The sequence below is a fragment of the Accipiter gentilis genome, chromosome 18, assembly GCF_929443795.1.
Source record: "Accipiter gentilis chromosome 18, bAccGen1.1, whole genome shotgun sequence".
Classification (NCBI taxonomy): Eukaryota; Metazoa; Chordata; class Aves; order Accipitriformes; family Accipitridae; genus Astur; species Astur gentilis.
Window position 1 is genome coordinate 23,220,390 of NC_064897.1, and position 22,302 is coordinate 23,242,691.

Here is a 22,302-nt window from a genome sequence, read left to right on the forward strand (position 1 = left end):
GTGGGCTGGCACACAACGGGATTGCACATCCCCTTTGGCTTTCACACCCACCTCTGGTCCTGCCCAGCTTTGGGCTCAGGGCAGCTTTTCCCAGGAAAGGTTCCTTTGGTCCGTACGGGGAGCCGCTGACTTTCAGAGGGGCCCCCGTCTCCGCAGCCCCTCGGCCCAGAGCTCGGCACAGAGCAGGCTGCAGGACGGACGGACGGATGGATGGACAGAACCCCCTCAGACCCTCCAAAAGAGTGCTGGCAGGTTGGGTGCTGCCTGAGCACCCCGGGAGGGATTGTTCATTTCATCCGCAGCACCCCAAGCCCACCACCCAGCAATTCCCCGGGGTTTTTTCCCTTATGGCCGTGCTGGCTGCAGGCGAGGTACCACCTATGCGCTGCCGGCTGGCTAGATGGCGAAAGAGTGGGCTACCCGACCGCCTTCTCCTCCCCAAACTGCGGCTCCGGCTACGTCGGCATCGTGGACTACGGGAGAAGAGTCAACCTGAGCGAAACCTGGGACGTCTTCTGCTACAGGGAGAAAGGTAAGAGGGTCCTTCGCTGCGTCCCTCTGCGCAAAGGGGAGCAGCAGCCCGCATTTTGGTCCCTTTGGTCGGCCACAGGCTGCTAGATAACACTGCATGAGACTCTGCCTCTTTTTAACTTTCAAAAAAATATATATAATCTGTTGCCTGCAAGCTGTTTTTCAGGCACAGGGCAGCCTAAAGGCTTCTCGAAAAGGGCGTTTTGCCCACGCAGTTATCCGTGTTTGTACCTTGCAGAGGTGGACTGCACCTGCAAGCCAGGCTACGTGGGGGACGGCTTCTCCTGCAGCGGGAACTTGCTGCAAGTGCTGATGTCCTTCCCAACGGTGACAAACTTCTTGTCGGTACGGCCCAGGGCTGGCACGCTGCTCGGTCGGGGGGAGCGGAGCAAAGCGGGCTCCGCCACCGGGTCACATCTCGGTGTTTGCTTTACTAGCACGGCAAATACAGGTAACGACAGCCCACCAGCGAAGCGAGGTGGAGTGGTCTAATTCTGCAGCCTCAAAATCAGAACTTAGTTACTACTTTTTTCATTGCTTGGTCCAAAGAGGTTTCAGGTTCCTAAAATGCATTTGGAAAGCAAACGCGGCCGCAGCTTTAACTTAAAGGGGATTCTGTGCACAACCGCTCCCGGCTTTTTCGGCGTCACAAGGAGAGCGGTGCTTTTTAACTTTATTGAATTGCTGCTGGGGAAAGGCAAAACATTAAAAGGGTCCTTTTCTTGCCGCTACTCAGAAAGGCATTATAAGTAGCCTCACAGCCAACAAGGGCCTCACTCCTGCAAGTCAGTTGAAGATGTGCTCATCAAACAGCAGCTAAAACTGGGTTTTGAATAGAAACTTCTTTTGTAATGTCACTCCAGAGCTGCTTCATGGCTAATAACAGAAAGCTTCTTTGTCATTGTTTATACAGTCTCATCTTTTCAGCTCCCCGCACAGGAGCGCACAATTGCTCTTTAGTAAAGCTGGATTTTGGTTTCTGCCTAGGACATCATGGCTTACTCCAACAGCTCTAGGAAGGGGAGAGAGTTCCTGCGGTACCTCACAGACCTGTCCGTGCACGCCACTCTCTTTGCTCCGAACGACAGCGGGTTAAAGGAAAATGAGGTCAGGGGTTTTTTTCTTTTTTTCCTTCCTCGGTTTAATAACACTTTTTAAACAGCCATTATAGGTTTCTATATCCCAGTGAAATTTAAGCTTGGAAAAAAAAAAAAATCTTAGTATGACATGACTTCTGCGTAACCCCACATACTTTAAACTGCGGTTCTGAAAGAGGCGAGTTCATTTCCATTTCTCTTCCACAGTTAGGAGCACAAGGTTATTGAGCGTTCGAGTCACTACAGAGCCTTTTCCATCAGGGATTTTAGTTACCTAGTTATAAAAGAGTCTGCCCGAGATGAAGTCTGTTCTGGCTTATTAACATCAAGCACAGTTATGTGAAGAAAGCAGTGCACAGCTTTGGTATTTCCCACAAATACATTAAAGGCACCTGTTCCTAGCTTCACATCTATGCTTCTCCCTTTTTTCCTTCCTTCCTTCCTTTCGTCAAACATCATCTCAAACAATTCACACGGGTTTATGCCCTGCCTTACATCTTCAAGCTGTTTGGATAATCTCCGAGGCTCATGGCTTCAGGTCATCGTACAAAAGCGTAAAATCCTTTGTCCCACCAGAATCGAGGCACTGCCTGCTCAGGCAGCCATCAGAGGCCAGCAGGGACAGAAGATCCCACTGTTCGCATCCAGATTTCCCAGTAGCCTCTACCCCATATTGCACTTGCAATTAATAGCAAGGAGGGAGAAAGGTCACGGGCACTTAGCCTACTTGTAAATCCAGAGGATTAATGAGATCAGTTAATGTTCCTTGTATTTTGCTCTCATTTGCAGACACTGTCCGGGCGAGACATCGAGTATCATTTATCTAATGCCAGCATAATGTTTTATGAGGACTTGACCAACGGAACCACTCTTCTAACTCGTCTAGGGGAAAAACTCCTCATTACAAACACCAGGGGCCAGGAATATCAAGCCCCCACCACTGAACAGGTACCTTTTTAATAAACCTCCCATCTTCATGCTTTTCCCCCCCTTATGCTATACCCGGTAATGGTATAGCTGATCCAGAGAGCAATTTAGTAAGGTTATAGTGGGCAGCAATGAAAGCCTGACTTGAGAAGGGGCTTTCCTGCCCAGAGACTGCAGGATAGCAGCTGGCAAACTGCAAAATTCACACGTTTGCCCATGGCCAAGCTCTGACCTGCAAAACTCAAAGGAAGCTGTTCAGGTGGCCTGCAGGAACGGCAGGCTGGGGATATGGGCTCGATCCAACCCTTCTCTCAGCCTGGCAGGATTATGGGAGAGAGCAGTGCAATAGGAGGAGAGATCAGAGCAGCAGCTTATCATTAAAGAAAGGTGTGGGCATTTGTAAAGTTTCTTGGTAACTCTCTGGGAGAGGCAGGAGAAACCAGCACAGCCTTGCTCAGAGCAAAACCAGATAAAACAGTGGTTTGCTTTTTTTATTACTACTTCAGTGCTTTTTAAATGCAAAAATTTATATCCTTTTTTGCAAATCGAAAGTATATTTGCAAATGGAAAGTTGACATTTTAGAGAACACATCCTTTGAAAACACACCCAACTTCTCATTTTTTATTAAGAAAACACTCACTGCCCAAGCATTTCAAAGTACTTCTGTGACAGAAACCCCTTGAGACTGAGGTTGGGACTCTGCTGTGGGTGAGGCTGTACAGCTGAATAGGAAAATAAGAAACCCCACACCTGTGGGCTTGCAGTTAAAATGTGCTCTCGAGAATGGTGCTGGACCCAAGGAAAGTTGAGTGCCAACCGGGGGGATTTTCACGGACACCAACAAGAAGGAAATAGGCGCTGCGGGAACAGTTGCACAAATGAGTCATCTGTTGCCTTTGCTCCATTTCTCCTTCCCCTTTCAGGAGAAACTCCTTTGGCATGAGAATTACCATTTATATTTTTAAAGCCACCCCATACTGCAAACCCAGTACCTGCATTAATAAAGTATAGCCTTGTGAGTGATCAGGTGCACTAGCACAAGGCTTACCTGTATCACTCATCAGCATGCCAGGAGCTCTTTTGGATTGCTTTGATCTGGTATTTGAGCTAGCAGACATTCTCCTTAAAAAAAAAAAAAAAAATCCTCCTTTCTTCAAAAGCTGCCACAGGGAGGCTCTGAGCCCATTAACACAAGTCTTGCTCCTGCCCTTCAAAGCTGGTTGGAAATTTGTAGCTTTTCTTCCTCCCTGGAGGACCCACGGGTGCCCTCGGTCCCCTGGGACGCGGTACAGCTCGGCGGGGTGCCAGGGTGGGAAGGAGAGACAGCAGCCGCTTCCCACGTGCGCTCTGGCCAAGCACCCACCCGTCCCAGCTCCTGGTTCTGCTCACTTGAGGAGAAACCATTTTGCTAGGATGCGATTTAAAGCGGCGTTTGCAATAGGGCAGGTGCCCATGGACCCACTCTCCCAAAACACAGACGCAGGCTGGAGAGGCTCAGGACCAGCCCAAAGCAGTCGAGGACTCCCACTATCAGCAGAGTTCAGAGAAGCGTTGGGGTGCCAACGACTGATCCCATTCCTCTTCCTTCCTAAAAAAGCTGCCAAATGGGACCAGCCTGCAGGTCGCAGATGCTAGGCCACCAAATAAACTGCGGGCAGCGGCTCCCCATCGGTGCTGAGCCAGCTCTCTCGAGCCAGCAAACTCAGAGCAAGTAGCATCCTCAACTCAGAAAGAAGCTGTAACAGAAGTAGGCTGCAGCCTGCCTGGAACTCGGGAGTAACAACGCTCCTATGCAGAACTTGGCAATTGCACAAACATCACAAAAAAAACGCCTTTTTTTTTTTTTTTTTCTAAATAAAGACAAAGAAACATCTGAAGGCAACATGCAGGTAATGCTGATGGCTACTTTATGCACATCCCAGGCTGCTGTCCAGGGAGGCAGCACTGTAAGGTCCCATGTGATTTTTTGCTCTGTGTCAGTAACCGAGGTGGGGAAATAGTCTCAAGGTTTATTTCAGTCCCAAAGGGAGGAGGGCTAAAGCTCAGCTCTCACTGCTCTTTGTCCTGGCAGAGCGAGATCAGATATGTGGATGGAAGTGCTATTGTTGAATGGGATATAATCGCTTCTAACGGGATAATCCACGTCATTTCAGAGCCTTTAAAGGCTCCGCCAGCACATGTAAGTACATAGTGATTTTTTGGGGGGGGGTGGTGGGAGGTGGCTGTGGCTTACATCATCCCAGACTCATTGCTGACATTCATATATTCCCAGTTTCCTTCCCATATATGCAGTTTCTGTTTAAAAGGTTACTTTGAAAGAAAATTGGAAGTTGAGAACAAGGTGCCAGTGAAGCCTATTCCAAATGTTTCCGTCTAAACAAGTTCTTACCACGTTTATTATATATAAATAAAATAAAAGCTCCATTCTATAATGGAGCTTATTTTTGTAGCGGAGGTTTGATAAAGCTCCATTTCAGTTCTTCCAAAAAGGTCTTTCAAGTTTCTGAGGAAAGTTTTTTACTCTTGGCTTTGCATTCATCCCAATCCACAACAACAAGGTGTTTCGAAAATAGGGATTTTTTTGTCTGCATGAATCCCTGCAATGGTCCCAGTTATCCAATTATCTCTCGCATGAGAAAGACCAAACCAATGGTACAGGGCCCAGCAGCAGGGAGGCAGGAACATTGTTGTGATTATTTCCCACCAGCAAAGTTTACTGCTTTGTATGAAAGGGAGGAAAAACATTTTGTCTACCTGCAGTGCAGGTGGGACGTTTCCCAAAAGCGGTCCCTGCTGGGCCTGGGAGAGGTGCACAGCGAGCTCCTTTTTTCCCAGTACAGAATGTTTTCCTTAATGAAGTGTTCCGATGCGCAGCGTTAGCGCTCCCCAGCTCTGTTCCACGCAGGGTACTCTGTACCAGCCCAACACAGGCTCAAGCTGACCTTGCAAGAAGACCCGCCATTTACTTAATTTGAAGAACTTCCCTTCAGTCTGGGCAACTCATTCTGATCCTTCTCTCTGCGTGCTGGAGGGCCCTCACTCAACATCGACAGCCCATCCACTCCAGCTCGGATTTTGGAAGCAGCTAACCAGCCCCCTCCTTGGTCCACAGGATTAATCCTACTGATACCCTATTTCTCATCTTCATTTTGTTCTGAGCAACCCTCTCTCCTTCACAAACCAGCCTTCTTGTTCCTAGAAGCTTAGCAATATGCCTGCAAAATCATGGTTCACAAAAATCCCTTGCAGCCTACAATCTTCAGAAATAGGAAATGAAACACTTGGGTAAAAGCGTAAATTACTGCCTGAAAATGATTCAAAATAATAGGCAATTTCTGTCAGTCTACAGCAGCATGATATTACCATCTTTATAATACCTCTCTCATGCTAGAGGGCAATGAAATGTTTTCTAATATTTAGCTGTCCAGCTGCACCATATAAATTACTTTGTTTTCTAAAAAATAAATGAAGAGAGCGTATCTATTAAGACGACAACGTGATTATTTTTGCCAGGGGAAGTATAACAATTAGTTTCCTAAGCAGGAGGCTACAGAGCTAAGGTATCACATGGAAAAGCAAAAGGAACAGCATAGGAACCTTCTACCCATCTCCAGACCCCTCCTCACCTCCCGGATCGCCAGCAAACAGCACAGTGCTTTGGGGAGACTGCGTACTCTGGGATCCCTCAAACTTACCGTCACCCCAAAACTGCCGGTCACCTTCATAATATCCATCTATCAGGCCATAGAGCTGCAGAAGGCAGAAGCCAAAGTCTGGACACACTTTTCCCATAAGTACCTACGTACTTATTAAAATATTTATAAAATATTAGATACGGTTACTTGGATTGGCACTTTACCTGCTTGACTGAAGAATGATTTCAGGTGAAAGGCATTGCACGTGTTGGGGCAAAACAACCTACAGAAGGCAGGCACTGGGCCGCTGACGGAGCCCAGCCCTGCACACCCTCTGCGCAGGCTGGCAGCCTCTCCAACCTGCGACGGGATGGCCCTCAGCGCCGATGCGGTTTGGTTTGAGGATGGTATGCCGGCCGATAGCTGGCAATATCCAACACCTCCCCGGTGCACAAAGCAATGGGGAAGAAGCTTGAACCCATGCAGAGCCCTCTAGGGTTTGTAGCACAGGTTTCCTAAGCTGCTTAAGGGAATTTGGTATCCATTTCTCCTCCTCAGGCCAGTGGGGTTCCAGCCTCATCATAGCCGCTATTGCTACTTTGAAAAACCTGGCCAGAAAAGATCACTCTGGCACGCTCTGTAACTTCATAAAAAAGATGAAGCTGTACTAGAGGCAATGTCCAGTACCCCACCCCCCAAAAAAATCTAGCTTGTAACTACTATCGAAAGGCCGTATTTGACTGTCTCTAGGGAACACGCACCAGGAAACTTGAGCACAAAAGCAGTTCAGGACTAGGGGCATATCTCAAAGGGACACTGCGTGTGCTCGGGTGCTGGAAGGTGACCAGTGCCCACCCGTAGCTCGCTCACTCTCTCTCTTGCTTCCAGGCTCCTCTCCACGCCGGTACCGGAACAGGAATAATCTTCGGCATCTGCCTGGTTACAGGAATTGTGGCTTTTATTGGATATTCTTACCTCAGGTTCAGGAAGAGAAACACAGGTTTCCAGCACTTCAAGGTAGGCAGCAGACAGGAACGTGAAGCTGGGGGGCACCAGACCTCTCCCTCCAGGGTGCCCGATGGGCTCCTGCTCTCACAGACACTTCCAACACCAAGGACTAGCCAAAATCTTATTTAACTACAGAGCACAGTGCAGAAGCCTTTGCCCCCCCAGAATGATGACCTTAGGGAAGAAGGTAATTACAACTAGTGAAAGGGGACCTGTTCTCTTCCCCCTCCTCCGCGGCATTGCTAATAATTTTGCTGCTCCGGAGGTTTGATAGGGAAAAGGCCAGATTCAAAAGACAAGAAAATTGAAATGATTGCAGGATTGAGAAGTGCAAATTTTTACACCGATGCACTTTCACGCTTGCTTTCTCTTAACTAACTTTGCTAGCCTTGCATAGTATCATAATGATGCGAAAGCAGCCAGCAATAGCCAAGCTACTCAGAGATGAGGGGTGACAAAAAAAAAAGTTACAAAATACACAAGAATCGATCCAAAAGAAAGACTACCTACAAGTAACCAGGAATCCCTTCCTATTCTAGCCCCTGCATGTAATGTGAATCATCTTCTAGAAACAAAAAACAGGAGCCATGAGCCAAGGGAAAAACTTGTATTTTTATACAGTTGCAATGAGAGCGCTCAGGACCAACCAGGTACCTTTTACCCCAGGCACAATGTCAGGGCAACACTTCTCCCAATCTTTGCTGAGGCATAAAAAAATAATAAGGGAGTGAAAAAAAAAAGATAGCAGTGTTAAGTGACCTGAGACAATACAACCACCCAGAACACAGCTCATACCCGGGAGACACTGATTTAGTTGATAAAACCAGTTCAGTTACAACACTGCACCAGTTGGTAGTGAAGCTTAAGTGCCCCACTTAATGCACTGTAGGAGGAGGATGGATTTTAAGCAGGTTTGTGTGATTTTGTGTAGTCAATAGATGACACTGACGTAACATCACTGGACAAGTCACAGCCTTCTATCACCAACCCCTCATATGAAAGTTCTTCTGCACTGACTCCACCAGAACCTACTTATGATCTTTTCTCAGTAAGTGTTCATTTTGATTTGAGACACAACTAAAATAAATGGTAAGAGGGAATTACTTCATGAAAGGAAAATGTCTAGTTGGAAAAAGAAAGAAAAATTAATTCAGGAAAATTCAAGTTCCTGGCTTTCCTGCCTCACCACTGCTAGAAATTGGGTAGCCTCACTTGTAACAAAATTGAGATACAGCTGTATACTACAGCCTCAAGCCTACCTTCAAAGACAGCTGAATTAAATCAGACTTCAAATGCTACTGAATGCCAGTGATACGTCTATACAAACTTAAAAAGCCTTCCAATTTTGTCTTCCCTTCTCCTTGCTGCAAAAGCAGCCGAGTGTCATGCCAGCACTCCAAAGAATCTGAAATGCAACGGGAAAGGGGCTGGGAATCAAAGGAAGGAAAGATTGAGTGAAGCCAGAGTATCTGAATAGCTTCAGTGGTCTAATTTAGCAAGACCCTCACATACATGCAGAGTCTAAAACCAAAATAAACCTTTTTGCATCCAGTAAAAGGCTTGTTTGGTGCAAAAATGTCAGGTGCAAGCTCTGCCACTTGTATGGGCAAATTTGCCAAAGTGACTTTCATTTCTTAACTCAATGTTCAAGTCTGATTTTCTTTTTCTTCTATCTTACAGGACTCAGATGACCAGCAGCTTGTGATGACTGGTCCTCATGATCAAAATTAGAGACTGAATTCGGCATTAGGCAATTATAAAACACATTTCTATTTACACTTACTGTGAAAAAACAGCACCTACAGGTTGTAGGGAATGAAATCTTGTTACAAATTAAAAACCAAAGAGCACAGCTTTGTTTAAGATGCAGTCTATAGAGAGTTCAGAGTTACCAACCTCAGAAGTGTTGGCTGGATCTGAGCAATAGCAACTATGAGTGCCAAATGCAAAACTGAGTCTCGACTAACCTACCCAGAAGCAGACAGACACCTCTGTGAAAAGTAGACTTTCACTAGCCTGCTATTTAACTGCTTTTATTCTTCTTCAGAGACTTTAAAACGGCCTCAAACACACAGGGCTGCTAACTTGGCAAATGCCCTAAATTTACTAGTACTCCAGGCTCTACGCTTTCATTTTGGCTCTGTTACAACTACAACTGGCAAGCGTGAAACAGAAGATGTGTTAAACCTCTATTTTTAAACTGAGGGGATTTTTTGCTAGTATACTTTCTTGCAAGAACTTCAGCAGCAGGAAACACAACTATCCTGTCTGCCCCCCTTGCCTCCTCTAGCTTTTCTGTCTTTCCTCGAACTTGACTGTGTTTTGTTTACATCCCCCCTCAGTCTACAAAGGGAAATAGTAATTGTAGCAGCTTTAGCAAGAAATACAGGTGACATGAGAGCATTCAAATCGTAATTCTTACTTGAGCCATTTTTGTGGCAAGTAGACAATGAAGATGAACATACACTAGCCATGTCATGTCCACATTCAGTTTTTTAGGTCTGAGAGGAGCAGCAGCTACCTACTTGTTCACATACCGTATTTTTACCAAGCACGTTAACATTGCCTTTCAACCGACGCACAGCAGTAACAGCTGCAATTTTCACCGTACTATTAGAAGTGAATCAAACTCCAGTTTGATTCACTGTTGTTTCCTTTCCCTCAAAACATTAATATCATAGCAAATTGTGAGAACACTGTAGAAACCAAAAAAAGCAAGAAAAGGAAGATTTTCTCGCTAGCAGCAGTAATGTTCCCCTGTGATACACTTCCTGGTGTCTACTTCGCGGAGGGAGGGGGGGCCAGGAGGGAAGGTGTCAACTCCAGGAAAGCATTCCTTACCTCTGAGAGCAACCCCAGGATGCCTCCCAGCAGAACAAGGTATGCAGACAAATCTGGGGCTGTTGACACAGCTATCAAGCACAACCAAGGGAATCCAAAAATCATTTCCCTGACTCCTTCCCTTGCCCCCCTACGCATGCTTGCTTCTTTTTACTTACAAAATATTAAAAAATTTAGAACACAAACACACTGAAAACATACACACATATTTAGGGGAGTTTTCCCCACAGAGTTTTGCAATTAATACAACTCATGTTCTTTCCTTCTCCCCAGTCACCCAAAATATTAAGGCTCATAGGGACCAGAAGATAAAGTCCAAGCATTTATTTTTGTAATAATCATTAAATATTTTTATCACAAAAAAAGTTCTACAGTTCATTAAACTCTTCTTTTATTGACAGACTATTATCCTCTGTGTTTTTGATAGAACAGAATGAAAATTTCTTCTTGCTTTGGTGTTCAAATGAACTATACTCCCAAAATGAATACAGAGACACTGCCCTTTAAACATGCTCAAAAATCTCTTTGAAGTCAGTAACATAACAAGGTTAAAATAAGTAATGCAGAGAGCGCCAAGGTGAAATCATTACAAAAATGCAAAACATTTTTAAAAGTTAAAGAGCAGCATTCTAGCACTGAAAAATAAATAATATACTTTAAAATTCTCACTTAAATTCATATTATACATAGTTGGGTTGTCTTAAAGGAACATAACCCTCCCATATTTTTTTTTTTTTCATGCAAGGTTGTTTATTTCAAGAAGTCATGCAATATAAACAAGATTTTCCTTCAGCTGGCTGTTGTAACATAGCTTTGTACAGAAGTTTGATTTGTAAGTTAAGAGAAAAGACGGTGGAGAGGAGAAAATAATCTTGAAACAAAACGCGTATTACGTGGATAACATTACTATTCCTGCTTAACACAGGTAAATTAGGCAAACTGACTCCTAGCCAGCTTTAAAAGAATAAATATCACAGAGCTATAACCAACAAAACATTAGCAAATTCAATAATGCACAACTGAGTAACAATATTATTATTTGCTGGTAGTAAGACAGAGAATGTACAGTGGTTTGGTGTTTGGTTTTGGGGGTTGTTTTTTTTTTTAAACAGTGCATTGAAATCTCTTGAGCATGAGAGGTGCTACACACATGTAACACCAAGTTCGGTTCTAGCTGAGCATTAGGATAAAGAACTGAAGGCAAATCTGGGTGTTTCCATCCCCACATTTCATTATCAAGTTATGCTAAATATTTCTTGCACAGCCCCACCAACAAGTCTCCTGACAAAGCCAAACTTAACTTCCTGCAAAACTTTATCTTTTTCTTCCAGCAAAACAGCAGGACTGTCAGATGAACTTATTTCAAGTATATTCATCTGTTTAAATAACACACACAGACACTTCAGGAGCGTTCCACGTCAAGTTTGAAACAGGAGCACAAGAAAACCATGAACATAAAATCTATAACCACCTCTGAGGACTTCAGACTGATTTCAAGCATACAGGAAAACTACTTATGAAATTGTACAGGCTAGATCAGAATACATTCTTTACTTTGCAAACATACTTTTAAGAATAGGAAAGATACTGCATGTGAAATATAGGTACTTGCACATAATACAGGTTAAAAAAAAGAAAACCAAACAAGAAAACTTTTGGTCACCAAAAGTTTGTTTACCTGACAATCATGGCAGGAAGCATCTGATATCCCCAAAATGAAGAATACCAAACACTATATATTTTGTTAGTTATATGCTTTTAAAAACAGAGCCTTTAATAACTAAAATTTGAAAAATATTAATCATATAATGCCTTCTAAAATGGCTGGGGTGGGAAGCACCAGTTAAAAAAAAAAAAAGGTCTCCTTTGGATGCAGAGAAAGGAAAGCATCCTTATTTAAAAACAACTATATAGCAGTTCTATAAAGTGCCTGTTTGAGGAAATACATCAACAGATGTTTTCCTTGTGCAAAATAGACATTTTTCAGCTCACATCTTTGGAATATATATACTACCCAGCGTTTGTGTTCATGCATTATCTGCAATTTCAGCAATTCAATAAAACTTCTAATCTGCACCATCAAAATTATTTTGCTTGATGCAAACTGTCCACCACGCCCAATTCATCTTTTGGGGCTTGAGCTAAAAAAAGTCATCTGAAAACTCTGGTTTTCATTTTTTCATTCCTTCATTTTTCTTTTAACTCATTTGCCTATTGTGCGTGTTTACTTTTGACTGTAAAAGTCCATTACTGAAGGCTATATGAAATATCTTCTCTTCTAGGGAACAGCAAAACCACATTACATACCACTGTAAGACACTTAAAATTTTAACAAGCAGCATTTAGGATCAGTCTAAAGCCTGACAGAGATCTGCCTCCACTTTGAAAAAAATGCAAGACCTCTTGAAATGGCTTTATTATTAGAGAGTAGATATTTTAAGTGTTTTGAATCTTAAAAAGAAAGGTGCCTAGAAATTAACAAAAGGAAGCTGAAGCAGCCCAAGGTACTGTCACTTTCAGTTTTAGGCTCAGGTCCACCGACAGCCAAGCACAGACATTACAGGAACAGAAACCGCGTGGACAGGAGAAAAAGCCCATCAGCCTGAGCCTGCCAGCTCTGTAATCACTGCAAAGCAGCAGAGCCACGCCAACATTACAGCGGTTAGTTCAGGTACGGATAAGGCTCTAGCTATGGCAGCAAGGAAAGTTAAGATGCATACACCATCCTTCTCAGTCTCACCATAAACTGGCTACTAACTGTGTATCACTGAATTACTAATACTGGATTTAAGCTTTTCAGTGCCAAGATCCACTACAGGCTCCAGCTGGAGCGCTGAAGAGGGCCAGAACACAGAGTACACGTCTGTCTTTGTAAACCACAAGGCTGCAGATCGAAATTTCCAATGAACAAAACCAACCACCCCAGAACACCACCGGTCCTTCCCCTTAAATGTGCCCTCCCTCCCAGCCCACTGCTATTTTGGCAGTCCATCATCTCTTCCGTGTGTAAAAGGAGTTTTTATATCTCCGAGCAGGAGAGGAGAAAATAGGTACAACACTCATGAGAACAAGTATGAATTACACCTAAATCAAGAGAACAGATTTAAGCGACTTAAATAAAATACATGTACATTCAAAAAAGAAAAAAAGATAATATTTGCCCATTTTAAAAGGAAGCTGCCAAGTGTTTATTTGATCTGAACTGTCTCTTGTAGGAAAGGTATTCTGAATGTACCAGTACACAGCTGGTCTGACCAGCCAGGAAGTTCATGCTGCAAAGGAGTCCTTCTTGGATAAAACGTGTAATCAGGCTCATAGTTCAAGAGACAACTCAATGATGCCATGTAGATATCCGCAAATCTAGAGAGACGTCTTAAGAAATAAGTTGGATTCTCATCAGTTCTGAATAAGCTTCCAAACTGTGCGTTGAAGAAATTCCTGTTCATCTCCCTGTCCCCCCAAAAAAGAAAACAAAGAGCATGAACATACCTGCACACATCTCTCTACCAGCTAGCACCCAGAACCTGAAGCAAGCAGTTCCTGCAATCTGTTCTATGCATTATTCTCTTACCATTGCACTTCAAAACACTTAAATGCACCACGTAAGAAATGTTTGCACCTCTTGCACGTACGTAGCCCAGATCTAGCAATCACAGTAACGAACAGAAGAGCTTCACACTTCTCCCACTACCACCAGTGGTAAGATGCTTCTGACTTCAGAAACATGGTGTCTCAAGCTTTCCTTTCTAGAGTTTGTGAAAGACAACTTCGGGCTTCATCTAAATCCTAATGACATCCACTTTTCCCAAAGATAGAAGACTTTTTAAAAAACCCACAAAGCTTTGGCTTAATGTACACAAAAAGTTTAAACACATCTTGGAATTAACTTCTGTTATTAGTCATTGCCAAGTATCATTCCCATTTCATTTACTTCCACATTTCTGGGCAAGGCTGCTGGTGGTACAGCTGTTGGCCTTGCCAACTACGCACTTCACACACCCTGCATTTAGGCATTGCTCCTTCACGATAACAGATTTTTAGGAGTTTTAGCCCTATTACTTATCTTTGCGATGAGTCCACTGCTAGTCTAGTGCAGAGCCCAGTTTCTGCATATTCTAAAATGTATTGTATGTAATTTGAAAAAATTATCTAAAAAAACTGAAGCGACCCAAGTCTTGATACAGAAACACATTTTTAAATCATGCAGAAGTAAAGCTGTGTAATCAATAGCAACAGTGACAGCTGAACATAAAGGGACAGGAGAACTGAGACAAGAAGGAAAAGTATTTGATATGATAGTACCCTTTCATACAGAAAACTAACATCTGTTCCAAAGAAGGGGAACAGGGAAAAGGGGTTCACATGCATGAAGGGTCAGAAGGGAGAAGAGCTGCACAAGAGACAAGTAGAATATTGCTTTACACTGACAATTTTAGAAGGTCTGGAACTACCAGGGAATATACATCAGGAAGGGTGAGAAATTCTGAAGAAACCTGTGGAAGACATCACATAAAACACTTGGCTACCATGAAGCATATTGCAAATTCTTCATCTCCCGTGTCTTACCTCATTTCCTTTCTTTCCTTCTTCCATTCTTCTAAAATCATTTGTGAATCAGGATCACGGTGAACCTGGAATGTAAAGTATGGACAACAGGTAACTAAGGATGCACTTGTAAATGAGCCTTTCCATTAATAAACCCTTAACAGCTAACAGGACAAGAGCAATGCTTCAGGAGATCAGTATACAGAAGTTATCCACATGCATTTTAAACAACTGAAAGCAGGAATCAATCCAGGCTGACCAGTGGAGGAAGGGGACAAGATTTTGAGAAAACTTTTATTAACTAGCCACACAAATAATTGCTTTTATTTATCTACACTCAAACTGGTGAACTTTAATGAGACATAAAGCACTCGCAACGTCAATGCCCAGCATTTAGAAACTTGGCTGGATCCCTTCTGCTATACAGAGCCGATTACACGCAGACAGAACAAACCTGCATGTGTTCCAGTAATCCTGTCAAGGTTTGCAGCCAGGTCATGGTTTGAATGTACTTCTCTGTGTTCATGATTTTAATCTCTGATCGTAACTCTGGAATAATTGCACCAGTGCGCCAGCCATGCTTCAGGGTCAAATCCTATTTACCAAGAATTACAAAATATAAGTATTAGTCTTAAAAGGAACTATTTAAAGCAACTGAAGAATTTGACAACTGTTTATCCCAAAGGGGCACTAATTTAATTGCTTCTTATGTATAAGCAGAAACATTAAACAGTGGGACTTAACTGTGCCAATAGGCAATAGAATTTGATTTCAGAGCAAGCTTCAAATCCCACATGGTTAAAAAGAGGGAGACAAAGAACACATAAGCACTTGCAAATAAGCACTAATTCATTAGGTTTAAAACAAAGAGTAGGAAATTTCTCTTGTTCATGAGACCTCTGCTGCTGTGAGAAGTATCTGGAGAAAACCATGTGTTGGGTTTGTGGTATCTACCCATACACTTAGCTGACAGAAGGGTTGTATCGGGACCCCCAGCTATTCAAGCTCCTCTTGACAAGTACAGGACAAGGCAGCTGCCACCTGTGCTCTCTCCTCCATTGTGCCAGAGAAGGAGAGAGCTGCATCCTCCTTCCTTTAGCCCTCAGACTTCTGAAGCACCCAAACTTACTCTTCTTTTTAAAAGCAGATCGGGGCCAAAACGTTAACATCCGCTGCTGCTGAAACATGTTACCACAGCTTGGCAGTGGAAAGTCATACCCAGGCATTCATATACAATCAATTACAAAAGAGTTAAGTGGTGGTCACTTACTCTAAAGCAACAGTTAACAGTACATTTGTTCATAAGGTAGTAAGAAAGTGCCTGGATAGTGGGGCTACGAACCATAGCAAGATCTCAGGAAGAAAGTTTACCATTAGTGACAGGAAGTTCGCCTCCTGCATTCAAAACAGAAGTTCATTCAGCTCTTATTACCCTCTGTAGTAAATGTCATCCAAACCAGCCATATCCTGTACGTTTGGATATCTGTGTTTACTCTCTGTTACATCTGACACAAGCAGTATCTGGATCAGTATTACGAACTCACACATTCCTGAGTGTAGTTTGTAAATAAGTTAAATGCTACAAGTCAGGTGGAAAATATTGTTGGCCTTTTACGGCACCAATTTTCTTCACTGCAAGAAAAGCAATATGGCTTAACTACCAACTCAAACTTTGTTGTATTTGGAAATCTCAAATGAAAGTATGTTATATTGAACAACTGGGGAGGAAGACAGGGAAACTAACAAAAAGCCTCGCCTTTTATCCTATTTTGTGTAAGTAAGCTACTTACTGCCAAGTCACTGTAAATGTGATCACCAAAGTAGAGAACCTTAGAGCCCCTCCAGCCAGTAAGCTTCAGGAATTCATACAAGTTACCCTGTGGAAACAATGACACATACATTGTAGTGGCATGCAATTTGCACCTTCATAGGCATAAAAAAGGAATTTAGTACACCGCTAAAAATATTTTCATATCAAGAATCTTGTCCTCAGTTTATGTATCATGAATCCCAAATTTTACAGGCGATTTCAGTAATACTGTCACTTCAAGAGGCAAGTAAACTTCAGACATACAATACCAACAGTGAATTTGTACTGCTTCAATCACTAAAATAACTCTCTTAAAGAATATATCAACCTTTTAGAAGCCTTTATGATATCTAAAGAAGCTTGGGATTCTAGGAAATAGGTATTAAATTTGAACTGAAAGAGTTTATTGAAAGCATACCTGTTTGTAAATCTGACCTTTCTGCAGCTTGTGAATTTTGTCCCAAAGCAACACTCCCCTTTCATTCACCTTCCGAAATGGTCTAGAATAGAATTATATACACTTGTTACATTACTGTAGAAATTCTGTCACTTTTTAGGAGAAGATTAAAATTTTAGTATTAAAAATATTCATCTTTCAAAAGGAAAATATGCTCTCTAGCATCTGAACATTTTGTAATAGACAGAAAAATCAAAGCTCCAAAACTTTCACTTTAGGCAGTGAAATACAATGTATCTATCCAGTATGCTTATGACATTTAAAATGGCATTTGAGAACAACTTTTGAGAACTAAGGCAGGGATCCCACATAGAGTCAGAATTGTCTGCCATTAAGGAGAGAAGAGAACACAAAAAAAAGTGAAGATGTGTAAAAATCTTGCCCAATACCTGATTTTGTACAACTGAAGAAGGGGGCAAGAGGACTGGGGGCAAGACATACAGCAAAGTTCTTCTTAAAATTAAATGAAAATAAGTAAAGGGAAAAAAAATCCCACCACCCTCTATCTCACTTTCAAGTCTTAAGTACACATAAAGGAATAGGTCTTTTTCAAGCGTAAGAGTAGTGTATACGCATTACAAATGTGTTTACTTAATTGAACTAGTCCAAATACTCCAGTTTGTCAGCCAGTCTGCCCTCTAAATATCATGTGTGACTAAAAAAAAAAAAAAAAAAAACAAACAAACAAACAACAACAAAAAAAAAAAAAACCAAAACCAAAACCCAACAAAAAAAACAGAAGCAAAGAGATTTCCAGATAAGGGGCTGATTCTGAAAGGCACCAAAATTTCTCAGGTTTATTAGGAAAGGAACACACTTCACCAGCTTACAAGCTAAGATGTTAAAAACAGCTTCTGTGACCCTAACTCAGTCCAGTAGACCTGTATCATCTACTGGAACTTTCTCAGCTAAGAAATGGTAAATATCTGGACTTCAGCATTGGGTGTTGCTGCCTTCTGTAATGACCTTAAACAGGATTTCAGCAAATATGATTTCATTTTACATTGCATCTAAATTAAAATAGTCCACACCATGCTCTATAGCCTTATCTGGAATAAGCTGCTTGAATCATTCTTTACTAACTAAATACCCACCTTCGCTTATCATTGAAAAAGTTTGGCTTATCAGCCTGTACAATGACCACATCAAAGAGATCCCTCCAGTCCTTGCCGACTATGAACTTCATGCCTTTGTCCCTAAAAAGGACAGAGGGATATTAACAGTGAAGCATAACAGAAGTGCAGTTATCTGCTCAATAATATAATGAATTACATTCAAGAACCTCATCCTCCCCATCCTTTAAAAAAATACAGTTGAACAGCAAACAACTGTTCACTTACACAAAGCTGCTGGGACTGTTTGTGATGAGAAACATCTTCTTGCCATGATCAGCCAGCTTTGCTAACACCGCACGAGTTTGCTCGGCATAGCAGATGTATTTCTCTGTGAGTATTGAGGAAAATACAGTATTAATTGAAAAAGTTTTCCATCAGCATTTTCACTGCATTCAACCAAGGGCTCAGAACATAAGGTTATTCTTAATAAAGGCACCTTAGACAAGTGGAAATAACTCTTTCAAGCTTTAAAATTTAGAATTTGTAATCTTAAACAAGGAAGCCAGAAAGATCATTATACTACCAGTGAAAAAAGCTTTGACAGATGATCTCATTAGTACTTACCAATATCTGCTTCAATTGCTCTGTACATTATTCCTTTGATGTGGACATCCCTGATTGAATCCTGTCAGGAAAGCAACAGAGCACTGAAAAGAACTGAAAAATCTTTTCAAGTATAAAAACCATGCTCACTGCACAGCAGTAGTAATTTATTTTTAAAACAACTCCTTTCTCTGAATTACACTTTCAGCTTTACAGAAAAGCCATGTGATGTTCATTATATATATGTCACCACTAGAAAAAGAGTAAGCCCCTCCTCCAAGAAACTAACTTCATACTTTTCGGAAGTAAAAACCTGTATAGCACAGGGGGTGTTTTACATAACAACTGCGAAAGGGAGCTCAAAAGGGTGAAGCAGGGTGAAAGCCCTCTGCAGAAGCAGAGTCATCGCAGATTTCCAATTACCTTTGTAGCAGAACACATTCCCTTCCTCTTGGGAAAAAAAAAAAAAAAAAAAAAAAAAAAAACACAAAACAAAAGCTTTTAAGTCAGACAGATTTTAGATTATGATCACTCACAAATGCCCTAGTCATTTAAAAAAAGAAATTTATGAACAGATGAAAGAAGCTAAATGCTTAAGCAAAGTACTCATAAGGTGCTCTGAAAGAGTTTGGCAGCTCTCCTGAGCCAGCTCTGCACCGGACAGCTTTGTTTAGGACAGTGGTACTGCCATTTTGGTACTTACATGATGCATGTCCTAAAAATCCTCAAAAGAAATGCCACTATAGGGCTTCCAAAATGTTGGTAATGCTGAGCAGTACAGAAGTTTCTACAAACACTTCAGCAGAAACCACAAGAACTAGCCTTCTGACTCTATGTAACCATAGGCAGAAGAGAAAATTAGAGGTCAAAAGTTTCTTAAAACCCAGCTAATCTGCTTGGGAAAGTGAGAAATTCAACATTCAGGTGCATCACATATGCTGCACATACACTACACAAGTTTAACACATGTCAACAAGGGGCCAGGAAAAGGTTTTGGATGGAAAGCCTGTGCAGACAAATACCATCAACTTGGGCATGACCTCTTCTGTTCTTTAATAACCATGACATAAAATCATCTCCGCTGCAGGATACATCCTGAGAAATCAAGAGGGTCAAATCACTCTAGTCATTATTACTAGATTTTTTTTGGAGGAGGAAGAGAGGAAAACAAGCAAAATAGATATGCCAAAAGCAAGAGAGAGCAAATAATCATATACTAGCAAAGATACATTGGCAGTACAACTGAAAGCTCCTAACTGGAATTCCCTATAGCCTCTTACGATTCTTGATAGCGAGAAAAGTATGTGTTTAATAACAATCAAAAGAAGCTTTGCTGACGTACAAGAGCTTCTTCACTTTTCCCCATCTACCCCTCAAACCTACAAAAAGAGCAACAACCCTAGAATGTCAGATTTAAAACAAATTTCAAACTATTCAATGTTTCTTTTCCAAGGTATGCCTTCATTTTACTTACGTTTTTATGGTTGGATGGCAATAATTACTCTATACAAAACCTAAAAGTTGAAGTATTTCACTGGAGCTGACACAACAGGTTGAAGCTTCCTGAAGTGCTCAGAGAAAAGACACACAAATGTAGAGGTTTACCTAAATCTTCAAAGCTAGTACCTTGACATCTTTGTACAGATGAACAGGCTCATAGTCTATGTTGTTTTTCAGAAAATATTCATTCACACAAGAAAGGAGCGTCATTTCTGGCAAGGAAAATATATCCATGAATTGCTTCATTGTATTTCCATGTGAGCTCTACAGGGGTGGGAAGAAAAAAGAAGAAAAAAGGTCAGGCATTTCTCAGATTAGAACATTTCCAGTATAAACACTTCAGCTTAGCTGCAGATATTCAGTTTTGTCATCACTGTTCGCACTGCTTTAGATGCTTTTCAAACTAACAGACTTTCGATAAAATAACTCCAACGAAAGTGTTGGCTTAAGAATACTCAATACTCTTAATAGCAGTATTTTCATTCATAAACAAATAAAAGACAGCGCTCAGCTAGAAGTCAAGAGAAGGACTTAGGCCTTCACTGGAAGTTTGCACTTGTATAAATAAGAGGCACTGTGTATTGTGATGGGGGTGGAGGATTTGTTATTTGGGTTTGGTTGGGGTTTTTTTAATAAGTGCAATACTAATTAGGACTGCAAAACAATTTACCTCCTTGAAAAGAAATCAGAAAAAGTTGTAAGAATCTACAGAAACTAATGCAGTAACAGAGAAAAATATTTCTAGTCTGCAAAAGCTGTAACTATAGTTAAGTTTCACAAAAGTAGAGAATCTCATCATACAAGAGCAAATACAAACCAAATATTTCTCAAGAAGAAGAGAAGTAAAGCAACCAGCACAAGCCAGCACACTGGTCAAGATCAAAGAAACACAGAATGGTTGAGGTTGCAAGGGACCTCTGGAGGTCACCTTGTCCAACCCCCCTGCTCAAGCATGGCCACCTAGAGCCAGCTGCCCAGGACCTTGTCCAGATGGCTTCTGAATCTCCAAGGATGGAGACTCCAAAACCTCCCTGGGCAACCAACCCGTGCCAGTGCTTGTTCACCCTCACAGCAAAGGTAGCCTTTCCTGATGTTCAGAGGAAACCTCTTGTGTTTCAGTTTGTGCCTACGGCCTCTTGTCCTGTCACGGTCCTTTCCAAGATCAAAGAAAACATAGACTTGCAGAGACCAAGGCATCTGACAGGGAATGCCATGGCAATATTCAGAATTGCTGCAGAGACCAGATTTGGAAATTCTAAGTTCAGCTCCTTAAAATAAGAACAAGTGCAAGAACAACAAAATGCTCCACAGCACAATGAAGGGTCTTTCACGTCAACGTGAAATTAACACCCATAAGTAAAAGAAGTAAAATAAACTTGGTTTTTACTAAAAAGACAGCACCATTCTTCATTTAGGAAAGAGGAAGGAACCCACCAGCAAGATGAACCTTCCCCAAAAAGTCACATCCGAAACTTAAAAGTTTTATCTGCTATCATTCATCTTTTGTCAAATCCTCTTACTTATCACTCTGCCAGCTTGTATGCAAGAGATGCCTCCATACATTTACTTGCTGCTACATCAGCAAAGCCATTAGACCACCAGGAAGAAGTACATAGCCAGGGTAAGGCACCAGATATGGTTCATTTCCCAGCCTTTATCAGATTTGCTGTGCAACACTGAGCAAGTCACTTGATTTTCCTATGTTCTGCTTCTCTGTCTGTATGACTGGGCAAGGGAACAGTGAAAGAAGAAACTACAGCAAGTAGGAGGAAAAAAAAAGATATTTGTCACTTTAGAGGGCAAACTCCACATCTAGCACTAAGTCAATCATGCATTGAGAAAATGTAACTGCTAGTAAGAACAAGAACAAAATGCAAACATCGCTACCCCAAAAAAATTTTTTAAGGAGAAGTTTGTGGTTTTACCTTTCCATAAAAGTCACTCATTTGTTCTAAAGGGACATGGGAACCATCATACATTGCAATGACTTCTTCATCTGGGACAACACTGAGGCCTCTAGAAAACAACATTAGCTTTAATTCAAAAGTCAGATTAAAATTTTCAAGAATTACCAAATGAAAGTCCAACAGATTAACACTTAGATCCAGAGCTTATTAAAATACTAATAATGTCATAGGAACACTTTAGCCTGTAAGTTAAACCAGCATTTTTCCTTACAGAACAAGTAACATTTAACAGGCTGACGCACACAGAACACATTCCAATTTTAAGTCCTTTTTACTTTCTTACGGGAAAAGAGCTAATTAGTCTCCATTGAAACTATGCCTCAAG

General features: G+C 41.7%; 2 protein-coding genes across 4 annotated transcripts in view; one reads left to right on the forward strand and one right to left on the reverse strand.

Annotated features, from left to right (window-relative positions):
- Positions 1-8,541, forward strand: part of STAB2 (stabilin 2) — an 84,884-nt gene extending 76,343 nt beyond the window's left edge. The window contains exons 62-68 of the mRNA XM_049822434.1: positions 367-532; positions 770-876; positions 1,519-1,638; positions 2,418-2,576; positions 4,628-4,735; positions 7,080-7,208; positions 8,131-8,541. Coding sequence (XP_049678391.1) covers positions 367-532; positions 770-876; positions 1,519-1,638; positions 2,418-2,576; positions 4,628-4,735; positions 7,080-7,208; positions 8,131-8,280 — 939 coding nt within the window. The 3' untranslated portion in view covers positions 8,281-8,541. The remainder of the gene's footprint in view (positions 1-366; positions 533-769; positions 877-1,518; positions 1,639-2,417; positions 2,577-4,627; positions 4,736-7,079; positions 7,209-8,130) is intronic.
- Positions 8,542-10,349: 1,808 nt separating this feature from the next.
- NT5DC3 (5'-nucleotidase domain containing 3) overlaps positions 10,350-22,302 on the reverse strand; it is a 28,707-nt gene continuing 16,754 nt past the window's right edge. For all 3 annotated transcript variants that reach the window (XM_049822419.1, XM_049822421.1, XM_049822420.1), the window contains exons 5-14: positions 21,936-22,026; positions 20,137-20,274; positions 18,532-18,592; positions 18,193-18,295; positions 17,947-18,048; positions 16,814-16,895; positions 16,376-16,462; positions 15,040-15,180; positions 14,607-14,671; positions 10,350-13,490 (exon numbers count right to left, since the gene is read on the reverse strand). In XM_049822419.1, the coding sequence (XP_049678376.1) occupies positions 13,229-13,490; positions 14,607-14,671; positions 15,040-15,180; positions 16,376-16,462; positions 16,814-16,895; positions 17,947-18,048; positions 18,193-18,295; positions 18,532-18,592; positions 20,137-20,274; positions 21,936-22,026 (1,132 nt within the window). In that variant the 3' untranslated portion in view covers positions 10,350-13,228. The remainder of the gene's footprint in view (positions 13,491-14,606; positions 14,672-15,039; positions 15,181-16,375; positions 16,463-16,813; positions 16,896-17,946; positions 18,049-18,192; positions 18,296-18,531; positions 18,593-20,136; positions 20,275-21,935; positions 22,027-22,302) is intronic.